General features: G+C 41.0%; 1 protein-coding gene across 3 annotated transcripts in view; it reads right to left on the reverse strand.

The window, feature by feature from the left end:
* The window catches only part of EDNRA (endothelin receptor type A), a 51,096-nt gene that overhangs the window by 12,375 nt on the left and 25,172 nt on the right, over window positions 1–13,549 (reverse strand). For all 3 annotated transcript variants that reach the window (XM_072121658.1, XM_072121664.1, XM_072121650.1), the window contains one exon: window positions 5,007–5,134. In XM_072121658.1, coding sequence (XP_071977759.1) covers window positions 5,007–5,134 — 128 coding nt within the window. The remainder of the gene's footprint in view (window positions 1–5,006; window positions 5,135–13,549) is intronic.

Genomic DNA, 13,549 nt, shown 5'->3' on the forward strand with positions numbered 1-13,549 from the left:
CTGCTGCCGCGGTCCCCGCTCCCCCAGCTCTCACTTACCTCTCCAGGCTCCGGCCTGCACTGTTGCTCCCAGCGTGTAGGCCGCATGCTGCTTCCATGCAGTCGCGTGCTCCTGCCACTAGAGGGAGCGCGCGCGGACTTCTCCCAGCCTTAAAGGGCCAGTGTCCTCCTTACTGGTTCTGGCATTCCAGGCTCGGCTATAAAGCCTGGCGACTCCCAGCATCCCCTGCCGGATCTTCAGCTCATTCTACTGAGGAGAAAGCCTTTTTGAGCGTTTCCTGACGCCTCTGAGTTCCAGTGTTCCGAGCGTTTCCAGACGCCTCTGTGTTTTCTGCTATTCCCGGTTTCCTGTGTTCCGTGTTGTTCCCCTGTTCTGTGGCATCCCGTGGTCCTGCCTGCCTGCCTTCCCGTGGTCCTGCCTGCCTGCCTTCCCGTGGTCCTGCCTGCCTGCCTTCCCGTGGTCCTGCCTGCCTGCCTTCCCGTGGTCCTGCCTGCCTGCCTTCCCGTGGTCCTGCCTGCCTGCCTTCCCGTGGTCCTGCCTGCCTGCCTTCCCGTGGTCCTGCCTGCCTGCCTTCCCGTGGTCCTGCCTGCCTTCCCGTGGTCCTGCCTGCCTTCCCGTGGTCCTCGTGTCCCTACCTTGGCTGCCACCGTGGGCCTAGTCGCACCCGTGGAGCGACCTGGTGACTCCCGCCGCAGCAAGACCATCCCGCTTTGCGGCGGGCTCTGGCGAAGACCAGGAGTTCACTTAGACTCCGCTCCCGGGTGCGGCTAAGGTTGTTATCTCCCGCGGTGGTCCAGGGAGTCCACTCACTTAGTCCTAAGGGACTATTCCCCATAGACTGTGACAGCTTTGATGATAATTTATTATTTGAGTCTTCTGAGAAGTGAGGTCACTGCTAGCTATGTAGGATGTTCTGTCTGGTGCTGATCCACATCTGGCTGTTTTTATTAACAGAGAAATCATACACATTCTCAGTGCAGATGTTGTCTGTGTAGCAGTGTAAGCAGAGGAAGAGCACAAAAGTGTTGTTGGATTCGTGTCTCTTGCTGCCTGTTTTTAATTATTGTCCAAGAACTGTGGTTACCGGTTTCATTAGGGACCTTAAACTGGTAAAATGCTTAACAAATGTATCAGATGGGAACATTTACATTATTTACATGTGCCATACAATTGTATGTTATGGACACTATAGAACAGGGAAGTTACTTCTGATTCTACAAATGTGTGGTGTTCCTTAAGTAAAAACAGTAAAAATCAGTGGTGATTATTTAACTGGAAGATTGTGTGAGAAAAAAACCTTTTGTATGCAAGCCATGAGACACCTCGGAAAAAATTTATATTATCTAGGATATCTTTACAAACTGGCACTTATTGCTTTTAACCTACTGTAGGGTTAGTAACTTAGGATATACTGTATTATAGAAGGTATGTTCTCCAGTTTCAAGATACAGGGTTCTGGATCAGGTTTAGGCTACAGAGTTCCTGATCAGGTAATAGGGAAACAGGCAGGATTACCATAAGTCATAAAAGTGCTGGATCAGGCAGGGAATGGGTAACAGTCAGGGCCGGTTCTAGACAAAGTGGGGCCCTGGGCAAAACTAAAAGTGGGGCCCCAAAATAAAACTATTTTATGACCAGTCACAGTCAGCAAGAGGCTCCCTTTAGTATGGTAAAACAAACTGTAATTTTGGAGAATTTTATAGGAGATAGATAGCTGATTGATGGGCAGCACGGTGGCTCAGTGGTTAGCACTGCAGCTGGTCAACATCTGCAAAGAGTTTGTAAGTTCTCTCTGTGTCTGTGTGGGTTTCCTCCGGGTCCTCCGGTTTCCTCCCACACCCCAAAAAATTACTGGTAGGCTGATTAGACTTGTGAGGCCCATTGGGGAGAGGGACCAATATTTTCTGAAAGCAGACACTTGCCCCATTTTCAAAATAGCATCAAAGAGTTTATAGACATAGGCGCCTTCATGCAACTTTGATTCGAAATGAAACATTTTACAAAAAAATACTTAGAATTTGACTTTGATGGCAAAAAATGTGCTCCAAACAGAAACTATTTACCTTCACATCTCCTAAATGTAATGCATGGACATGTGTAGAGTTCACAAATGTCCCATATTGATATGTTCACATAAATAAATCCACATAATATCACTACAACTGTAATAACTAGATATCTTCTTTTCAGCTAGAAATTTTTACACAGTCACAACCTGCAAAATATATCAATAAAACAGAATAAAAAGTAAAGGCGCCATTAAACCTATATAATTTTGAAAGCAGACAACCAGGCGATGCATTTGGCAATTAACATTCAAAATTTCCTCTAAAATATGTACAAATCCAGATACTAATATAAAGAAAATCTACTTTCCTAAAACAGTAAGATGTGAGGAGATCATACAGACCCCACACCAATATATTCACCAAAATATGCAGCAAAGGGAACTGCAGAAAATTCACACAGATGTGTCATTGTCTGTTCCTTACACAATGGTAACCCAAATAAATAACTATATATCCATAAACCAAGCTAATGAGATAATAAAAGTCACGTTTAGATGTGCGCCAGTGTATTAGCCGCACAATAACAGAACCCTCCGCGCTTCATAAGAATGAGAGTGAGAACGTCATAACATCGGTGTAAGTAATGGAGGATGGTGGGAAATAAAAACTTTATTCCAGAACATGTGTGTGTTTTTGGTGTTACATATAACTTTATGGACATGTTCTGGGTTTGAATGTTCATTGTATCAGTCAATTTTCCCAACAACAAAAAACTATCACAAAATAAAAGGGAATAAGAGAGAAAGTGTGTTCTTAGATAGTTCTGCATAGAGAAGGGTTAAAAACATGAATATTAGTTGATATTATCCCTTCTCAAAATGTAGTAACATATAAAGTGAATATTCCCATTATCTGGGAGGTGCAGCAATGAAATATGAAAGAAGAGAGTCTCCTCTTTTATATGAATCTAAATGTGTGTTTCTAAGTTTTAGGAAAACAGAGATAATAACTGTTAAACGGCCGTTGCGAGTGATATTTAAATATAAAAATGGCACCTGATATTCTCACTTTAAACCTGAATATCTCTGGATCCATAGCACCTAGAAACAAAATTCAAGATTCATTTGAAAGAAGAGATTCTCCTCTTTCAGGGGGCCCTGGGCAATTGCCACCTTTGCCTACCCATAGCGCCGGCCCTGGTAACAGTTCACACTGTGGTTCGGGCTACCAGCTCAGGCTTGATACTGGCTCGGATAAATGTTCCAGCTCAAGCTAGGGTTCAGGGTACAGGCTCTTGCTGGATACCCACTGGGATACAGGATGGAGTTTAGACTGGGTTACATGTTCAACAGAGAAACAGACCATAGTACTACAGGTCACAAAAAAAAATATAACCAGCACTGAGTGAACTGAGCGCTGTGAATTTATTCTGCCCCTAGATGCCGCCAGCAGCAGCTGACTTGGCCCTGCATTACTCAGCCCTTAGCTGAGCCTAACTCAAACCTTCAGAATGAAACCACCCAACTTTACAAGGATCAGATACTACAATCATGTCCCATCAAGGCAACCCTTTGTGTGGCTCAAAAGCTCTGAACTCAGCAACCAGAGTCCATCCAGAGGATTTTGACAACTTCTTTATCACAAGAATAGCATCTCCATCCTTGACTGTCTTCTGTGCTATTCAAGATGCACCAGCAGAGAATCACAGGGGGGTCTATACTCTATCATCTCTGCATGCTGAGAGGACAGTGTGATAGTCCTTAAATCTATATTCTCCCAGAAAATTTCAGAAAGCACATGGGTACAGCTATGATGCTACATTGTCATCTCCATCGTTATAATTGTATAAGCTTCAGTAAAGGGTGGTACAGTTCATGCAATTGCAGCATCAGAAAGTTAGAGAGAGACTGCCTCCCCCTATCAGGTGTAGGAAATAGTTTATAGCTGATTGCAACATTTGGAGACTTTTATTAAGTCACAAATTCCCTAAACTCCTCAAACGCCACACATTTAAAAAAAAAAATCCACTAAAATACAACTGATCAGCAGAAGCCAAAAAAACATCAGGAGCACAAAACCTGACTTGTGCCCCACTGTCTTGTAAATGCTGTCTCTTTAAAGTCTTATTTGTATCAGTTTATTTCTTTGTACAGGTGCTTACGTTTATAGTATAAGCTGCTATCTTGAGGAAATGACTAAATATAGGTGGGTATAGCCTAAGGGATGCAAAGAAGTTAGGAGATAATTAACCAATAGATAAAAATGTCTAAAAGATTGGCACCAGCTATGACTGCGTGTTGCCATTATGTATGTCTCACTGCCAAATCATCTCTACTTATGTTTATTCACTTGAAAGTCATGTTAAAAGTTGTTGTCTGAGTGCTAACAGATGGTCGGAAATGTTCTGGTAAAAACTTGTTCTATTAAAACCCCTGTAAAAACCCATCAGAATCCTCTTCAGAAGAAGTAATAAAGAATAACACATTATTGCTAAGTAAAGCATCATGCTGTTATCATCTTGCATCTGGAATAAATTGACATCTATCAAGTGTGTAGGGAAGTACCCAGTATTCTGTCAGCCAATAAAAAGAAATTGGGGCAGTTCTGCCAGTGCCTACTAGAGAAACACAGCCTTTGAAGATGCTGCCACGTCTAAAAGTATCAGAGCTTCCTGCTTCTATATAGTGGGAAGAGAATCTGAAAACACAACTGTCTTTAGCCATAAGGGGGGGGGGGGAGGGATTATTTATCAGAAGTGTCGGATGCACAAGGACCTGAAAAAGAACATATAAACATATGCTAATGAGCTGGAGGCACTCCGGTCTATGTTACCAAGCGCGGCCATGCTCAGTTTCAGAGAGTGGTTGCGTGCATATAAAATGAGTCTTCGGAGCCAATAGGTGCTTCGATGACATAGGTTCGATTGCCCCTCGACTAATTAACATATTTCATTGTTGGGTGACATCCCTGGTTATAAATAGCAAGGGGTAAACATACCTGTCTACACTTAAAGCGCACAGATTGAGGACTGTGATGCCAACAGAGGCCTTCTGTATGAATGGGAACAGCTTGCAGAGAAATAATCCAACTGGTGACTCAGCAAAGGGCCATCGTTCTGTAAGAAGCTGGAGAACAGAAAGAATCATTAGGGCTTTTATTGAAAATAACATATATATTCAGATATATAAGAATCTATACATCATATAATATTTAATTATGGAGCAGCATTTCAATATTTATAATTGAATGCACCATTTTTGATCTTTCATGAGCCACTTATTATATGACATTTCCTATGGTGTCTCACACTAAGATTTCTGTAGCTGAAAGGCCAAGTGATAAGCTTTGATCAGCATATGCAAATTTCTCATAACGGAGGTAGTGAGCAACTTAGATATAAAGCAACTTATCTAGATATTCAATAATCATGCTAAATTTTGACTTGTGAGGCTTGATGACCCTCCTGGTCTCTGAACCTCCCATCCACATCTCATATGATTTAGCGAGATGACTACATGACTATGTAGCTACTGGGACTTAAGATAAATTTGCATGTGTCAATCTAAAATTTTAGTTTTTATCATGGAAATCTTAGGAAAGGACATTGCTTTAACCCCTTAAGGACGGAGGGTTTTTCGGCTAATTTCTCGCTCTCCAACTTCAAAAATCCATAACTTTTTCATTTTTACGTGTACAGACCTGTGTGAGGGCTTATTTTGTGCGTAACAAATTTTACTTTCCTGTAATGTTATTTATTTTAACATGCCGTGTACTGCGAAGCTGAAAAAAAATTCCAAATGTGGAAAAATTGATAAAAAACCGCACGTGCGTCACGTTCTTGTGGGCTCAGTTTTTACGACTTTCACTCTTCGCTCCAAATAACACGCCTACTTTATTCTTTGGTTCGGTGCGATCGCGGTGATACCAAATTTATATAGGTTTTATTGTGTTTTAATACATTTTCAAAAATTAAACGAATGTGTACAAAAAAGAAAAAAACTTTTTTGCCATCTTCTGACGCTAATAACTTTTTCATACTTTGGCGCACGGAAATGTGTGAGGAATCATTTTTTGCGAAATGAGGCGACGTTTTCATTGCTATCATTTTGAGGTCTGTGCGACATTTTGATCATTTTTTATTTCATTTTTTATGTTATGTAAAAAGGTGTAAAAGTCGCATTTCGGACATTTGGGCGCCATTTCCCGCCTCGGAGGTCACCGCCGGCCGTAACCGTTTTTATATTTTGATAGATCGGGCATTTTGGGACGCGGCGATACCTAATATGTCTGTGATTTTTACTGTTTGTTATGTTTTATATCCGTTCTAGGGAAAGGGGGGTGATTTGAACTTTTAATATTTTATTAATTTTTTTTATTTTTTAAACTTTTTTTTTTTCTTTTTTTTTTCACTATTTTTTAGACCATCTAGGGTACATTAACCCTAGATGATCAGATCGCTCCTACCATATACTGCAATACTACAGTATTGCAATATATGGCGTTTTTGCAGGTCTTACATTACAATGAGCCACTGGCTCATTGTAACGAACCTGCATAAACCATGTAGCCTCGTGTCAAGAGAAGACCCGAGGCTACCATGGTAACCGATCGCCGCCCCCCGATGACGTTCGGGGGCGTGGCGATCGAAAAAAAGATGGCGGCGCCCGCGCGCCGCCGTCTTTTAAACGCCGCCCGCGACTTTGCGGGCGGCGTTTAGAGGGTTAATAGCCGCGATCGGTGCAAGCACCGACCGCGGTTATTAGCGGTGGGGGTTTTGTGCAAAATGCAAAAACCCCCACCTCTGTATGAAGAGGACTCAGCCCGTGAGCCCTCTTCATACATCCCTTATACCTCTGCGCCGTAGAGCTACGGCGCAGAGCGTTAAGGGGTTAAGGATCATATTAAACCACTTACTAATTATAGTGGGAGGACACAGTACAGTATAATATAAGCAAAATGTCATATAGTAAAAATACATTGATAACGCAGTGTATGTTTTATGTTGCCTCATTTGTGTCTTTAAAGCTTGTACTTAGAATAGCTAATGTCTCAGGAAGCAAAGAATCTTTATAATGGAGAAGCAAATGGTAGAAAATGTATCTAATGCTTCCTCAAGGTACTACTTCCATTTATTATGCACATACTGTTCCTCTTAAGAGCCTAATCAGCATGCTACAAAACTGGACCCTTTAGCATTTTCCACTAGATCTAAGTTACCTGTTTATTTATGTATTAAATGATCCTGTAATAGACCTTCACAGTTCAGGATATTTGAGTTTTTGCAAAACCACAATGTGAGGATCTAAATAACACATTCTTTTAAACATGGCTGCTCTTATGCTCACAAATTCCCATACAGGTAGTCCCCAACTTAAGGCTTGACTCACATACAACTGCTACCCTGTTTCCCCCGAAAATAAGACAGTGTCTTATATTAAATTTTGCTCCTAAAGAGGCACTAGGTCTTATTTTCAGGGGATGTCTTATTTTTCCATGAACAAGAATTTACATTTATCGTTGAACAAAAAAAATCAACTTCTCTTACATCCTTATAACTCTCCAAACTCTGAATTTCATGCTGTATTTCTTTTGGCTCCATTTCTATTAGAATCATTGCCCCCAATCTCTCATATTTAGTAAAAATTATTTCCGTAAATGACCCTTCTTATCCTTCATATCCCCATGTCACAACCTTCTGCAACATCTAAAAGATTTCCTAATACTAGTGTGTGACGTGGGGGGAGCCGCTGCAATGGCGGCCGCTAGGTCTTATTTTCAGGGGAGGCCTTATATTTCTAAGCCTGAACAAACTTGTACTAGGTCTTACTTTCGGGGGATGTCTTATTTTAGGGGAAACAGGGTAGTTACAGACAGACCTCTCTGCCTACTTTGACCTCGAGAGAATCTCTCTGAATGCCGGTAATTCACCAAATTTTAACCACAGGCGGCAATGGTCAACTGTGAGAATATATAGTTTCTTCCAGCTGTTTATGTAGTGCCAACTTATTTTAGGGATTACACAGTTTCTGAATTTTTAATTCTGAGTTCATTGCGAAGGGGCCCACTGAGGCTCTATCGCACCGGGGCCTATTGAAACTTGGAGTTGGCCCTGGACCAACGCATTTATATGCAGTATGTTATTTTCCATGCGCCTTCTCTACACCAAAATATGTACTTACATGAATTGACTTAAAGGGGTTTTCCAATAAGATAACAATAAATGTAAAGTTTCTCTATAGAGGGCCATTAAAATAAAAAAATCTAGAGATAGATAGAGAAGTGTTTCCTCATACTTTCTATGGTATGGACATGCAGCCAGGATGGGGAACAGCAGTAAAGGAGTGAAGGGAAGCCAATATAAATAAGCATTTGTTTTATTATATTAGTGACCTTTTGCAGGGCTCCTTTACACATGATTTTAAGTTAACATTCGTCTTTTACAGTGGAATTTGCAACTGTCTGTCATCGTTATTTCAAGGATTCTCATAAACTATAGTATGAGTGATATAGTAAAAGCAATTCTGACTAGGGCATTCTTTAACAGATCTGTTACATGTTCCACTAAAATAACAAAAGTGGCCACGGATCTATGAAAACGTACAACATTTAGGCCGATTTGCACCGTGTGTGCCGCTGGCCTTAGCCTGACACACTGAAAGTACCATGTCACCAGTGAGTGGCATCTATGTTCAGGCCTATTAATTATTTCTTCTATATAAAAAAAATCTGAAAACAAACATTACAAAATCATTCAAACAGAACTCCAACTGGAACGCTCCTCAGCACGATATTCTCCTCTCCCTGTGTATGCTAATTTTAAAGACGTACGAATAAATGAAGAATTTTAAGAAAACTTGGTGAGTGCCTACCTTTCTTTTCCTCTCAAATTTCGCAAGAACTCCAAAATGTTCTTGAGACCAAGCTTCTATAAGTAAAAACCATGCCACCATGTATCCATATTAAATAATAAAGCATGGTGCGTAAAAGTCTTTGCTCCTTTCATCGAAAAGAGAAAGCCTTGGTTGTTCTTTGGAGACAAAGGATAGACATCTGGGCAGCAGCTCTGGTCCCATGGAATGCTCCAAGGTAGACATACATCCATTACACAGAGCGGGGAGACGGCTGTCGTCAGATTTTTATTCAAGTATAAATAAGACTTGTTTGCCGAAATCAACAAAGCGGAAACCATATTACAGACAAACACTAAGTCAGCTCGGTGACATTTCAGAACATAATCGGAGTCACATACGCACATGGGTTCTTTAGTAAACATTTCTGTAAAAGTTTACGAATGAAGAAAATGATTATTCCTTGGAAAAGGCTCTCAAAATCAGCAGAATTTGGAATATTAATATTTATGCTTTTATTCTTAAACACAGGAGTTCTTTGTGGACCTATTCATAATCATGTTTCTAATGTTTTATGGATTTCTGAAATACAGTAGACAGGATTGTTCCGTCTCTTAACTTTGGAAGATGCTTCTTGAGGCCATTATATAAAGGTTCTCTCCCATCAACCTTTTAACCTCCTTAACTGAAGGTCTTCACCTATGCCCTGAGGCAGTCACTTCATCAACAAATCCTGGTCCTCTTGTAGAGTACACAAAGACTACTTTGTAAATTCCACTGGAATCATATATCACAGTCAAGAAAGAATAAAAATGTATTCCATCCACACTGTACAAGCAAACACCCACAATGATGACAAATATTTTAGTCAAAGTTGTCACAACATTAGTTAATGTTGGCCACCACTATATAATATGTGATGGATGTATTTAGCTAATATTTAGTCAGCTTCTTTTTTAATACTTGATATGAAACATTGATTATTATTTTTAATAATGGATCATCCGAGATAAGAAAATATAGCTACTTCTGGAACAGTGCAACATCTGTCCATTGGTCGTGTGGGGTATTGCAGCTGAGGATTGAGGAAGTAAATAGGACTGAATTGCAATTTATCTTACAACCTGTATGGCATTATTCGGCTACCTGTTATTGGGTCACAAACAAAAGGTCCGTAGACCATTTTGGCGGCCTCTATGTCATCAATGTGCAATCAATTTCTGAGCCAAATGTCAGCAAAAAATGTCCAGTGTGTCATCTGTATGTCTATATATAAACAGAAGGCTGGGAACTGATGTTCAAACCCCTAGAAGGGTCACATGATTGTGTTAAATGACAACTGATTTGCCAATACAGTTGGTACATGGCATCTGTATTTTTCAGGTTCCCACAGACGTCTAGGGGAAAACACAGGTCCTAAACACGGTTAGAAATAGGACCTGCTCTGAGTTTTCTACAGTCACAGTCATGTGCGTAGTTCCATTGAAATTAATGTGTAAATGTGCATTTAGCCTTAATGGACCTTTTACAAATCCTGAACTAAACTTTTAAATACTTCATTATTTGATAAAGCTAAGATCTTGTGGATTACCCTTATGTATGAAGTTCTATGCTATACATACAATGAGTATATGAATCTGCCGAATACCTTAAATTCTTTGTAAGACTCACTTTTTAACATTATTATGTTTTCTTTATTTGACTTTTTTACATCAAACTGTATTCGCATCTGTCTCTCTTCCCACACATGTAATTTCACTGCCGCAGACACCTATGTAAATACAGCACTTCAGTACTTGCTTTAATGGCCAAAAACATTTTTAGTAAAGGACACAAGGTCCTGATGCAATAACCCCCTCTACTATTTCAACATTTCATTAGAAGAAATAATTAGAAGAAACAATCTCTTACATTTTTTACTCCTTTTTTGTACCTGTTTGTGTCATCTATAGGATGACTAGAAAAGAAGTATGGAATATTGGGGAGTCAGTGTATATGAACCAATAGCACGGTATATTACGGTGTATAGGAGAACATACTAGCAATGACAAACATAGTAAGCAGCCTGTGGTGATTGTTCTTTCCCATGCCTGTACAGATTTCACAGTGTTCTCAGTTCTAAGCAAAATAACCATGTTTTATTTTTCTCTATGCAATATTAGGAAGTTTCATCACATTTTTCCTACTTTTATTATATTAATTCCTTCATATTGTATGTTCACAGCAGTTTACTACTGAATTAATGTAGAATGAGAACTAGTGTTGAGTAAATGTCTTTTAGAAGCTTATAAATGGGCGCTCTATCTTCTTTATGGACACAATGTTTAGACCTCATATTCCAGTTACTATGCTAAATTGTGACAATAGAGTCACCATCACTGTGTTGCCTGCTGAACTGGACCCGACAATGAACAACATGATCATCCAATGCATTATCAGTAACAACCAAGCCTGTGTCCAAGCAAGTCTAAGGAAGGAAACCAACTTCACATATCCTGAACTAATTATTCCATGTAACCATAAAATGTCATAATTTTGGGAAAGTTAAATTACTTGGAATATGTCTGAAAGAAAACTTATTTTGATATTCTATCAAAAAGGAAATACAGAAGTAGCCCACCAAATGGCATTTTACACATGTGCTTGAACTGCACTGTGTAAGGACATTTATAGTTAGAAAGGAATTGTAAAAATGGTGAACACTACATCTTCCATTATGTAATTCTTGTCAATTTTGAATTCATGCAAAGCAGGAAAACTCATTAATCACAGTGTAAGAGATTAAACAAAAATTACATAAGACCATTGTGTGAAAACTCATTACAAAGCCTGGTTAGTATAAGAAATCCACTTTATTTGCAGGGTTAATATTTGTTCATATGGCAATTAGAGATGAGCGAGCACTAAAATGCTCGGGTACTCGTTATTCGAGATGAACTTTTCCCGATGCTCGAGTGCTCGTTTCGAGTAACGAGCCCCATTGAAGTCAATGGGAGACTCGAGCATTTTTCAAGGGGACCAAGGCTCTGCACAGGGAAGCTTGGCCAAACACCTGGGAACCTCAGAAAAGGATGGAAACACCACGGAAATGGACAGGAAACAGCAGGGGCAGCATGCATGGATGCCTCTGAGGCTGCTTAAATGCACCATTATGCCAAAATTATGGGCAACAGCATGGCCATGACAGAGTGACAGAATGAAGCTAGATAGCATCTAAAACATCCAATAATTGACCCTGACACTATAGGGGACGGCATGCAGAGGCAGCGGCAGCAGCGGAAGGCTAGAGAGTGGCATGGCGACATACCCTAAATGGACTCAGGCTTCAAACCAATGGGTAGCAGAGAGGAACCAAAGGAGGTGAGCAAGAAGCGCTCAAATAATATTGGTACATGATAAAAGTTTGCCAGTATATTTTGTGGATTACACAGCAGGGTGGCGACAAAGTTAACATGGAAGCCATGAAAACAATCCAAAATTCTGCCTGACACAGCTCGTTTGATAAGGGGACGATGTATGGAGGCAGTGAACTAGTAGTAGATTAAAGGTGCTGCAGTTAAAACTATGTTAGTTGGTTCTTGGCATGGAGCTGGCGCTCCGCTGCCAGGCGAGCTTTCGCCAATCCAAGCCCCTGTCTCTAGGCTACTCCCCAAACAGCACTTCTAAGAACCTTTCGGATAAGATCAAGTGTAGTAGCGTTCTTATAAGTTTGGGATATGGCGGGTGAGGGGAATGTAAACATCTGCGCAAGAAGCGCTGAAATAATATCCGTAAATGAAAAAAGTTTTCCAGTATATTTTGTGGCTTACACAGCAGGGTGGCGACAAAGTTAACAAGTTTGATGTGGAATGCCCTGCAATAGCTCTTGGGCGGTGTGCCTTTTATCACCTAGGCTCAGCAGTTTGAGCACCGCCTGCTGTCGCTTAGCAACGGCACTGCTGCTGTGCCTAGAGCTACCGACTGATGGCGCCATGCCCACGGATGGTAATTCGGAGGAGGAGGAGGTGGAGGAGGGGTGGGAGGATTTGGAGGTATAGTAGGCCTTTGAGACCTGGACCGAGGTAGGCCCCGCAATCCTCTGCGTTGGCAGTATATGACCAGCCCCAGGGTCAGACTCGGTCCCAGCCTGCACCAAGTTAAGTGTAGTAGCGTTCTTATAAGTTTGGGATATGGCGGGTGAGGGGAATGTAAACAGATGCGCAAGAAGCGCATGATGCGCATGGAGCTGGCGCTCCGCTGCTAGGCGAGCTTTCGCCAATCCAAGCCCCTGTCTCTAGGCTACTCCCCAAACAGCACTTCTAAGAACCTTTTGTATAAGATCAAGTGTAGTAGCGTTCTTATAAGTTTAGGATATGGCGGGTGAGGGGAATGTAAACAGATGCGCAAGAAGCGCTGAAATAATATCCGTAAATGGTAAAAGTTTGCCAGTGTATTTTGTGGATAACACAGCAGGGTGGCGACAAAGTTAACAACTTTGATGTGGAATCCATGAAAACAACCCAAATTTCGGCCTGACAAACCTCGTTTGATAAAGGGACGATGTATGGAGGCAGCTATATGGACGACTTTTGGAGGTAGCAATGGAGACAACGTGTGGAGGCTGCTATGGAGACAATTCAATTTGGATAGTGCCTGTATGTGGCAGTCCAAAAAATTTTTCAAACCAGAGGAGCAGGTAGGTGGCCCTCCAGA

Source organism: Engystomops pustulosus, chromosome 1, assembly GCF_040894005.1.
Source record: "Engystomops pustulosus chromosome 1, aEngPut4.maternal, whole genome shotgun sequence".
Classification (NCBI taxonomy): domain Eukaryota; kingdom Metazoa; phylum Chordata; class Amphibia; order Anura; family Leptodactylidae; genus Engystomops; species Engystomops pustulosus.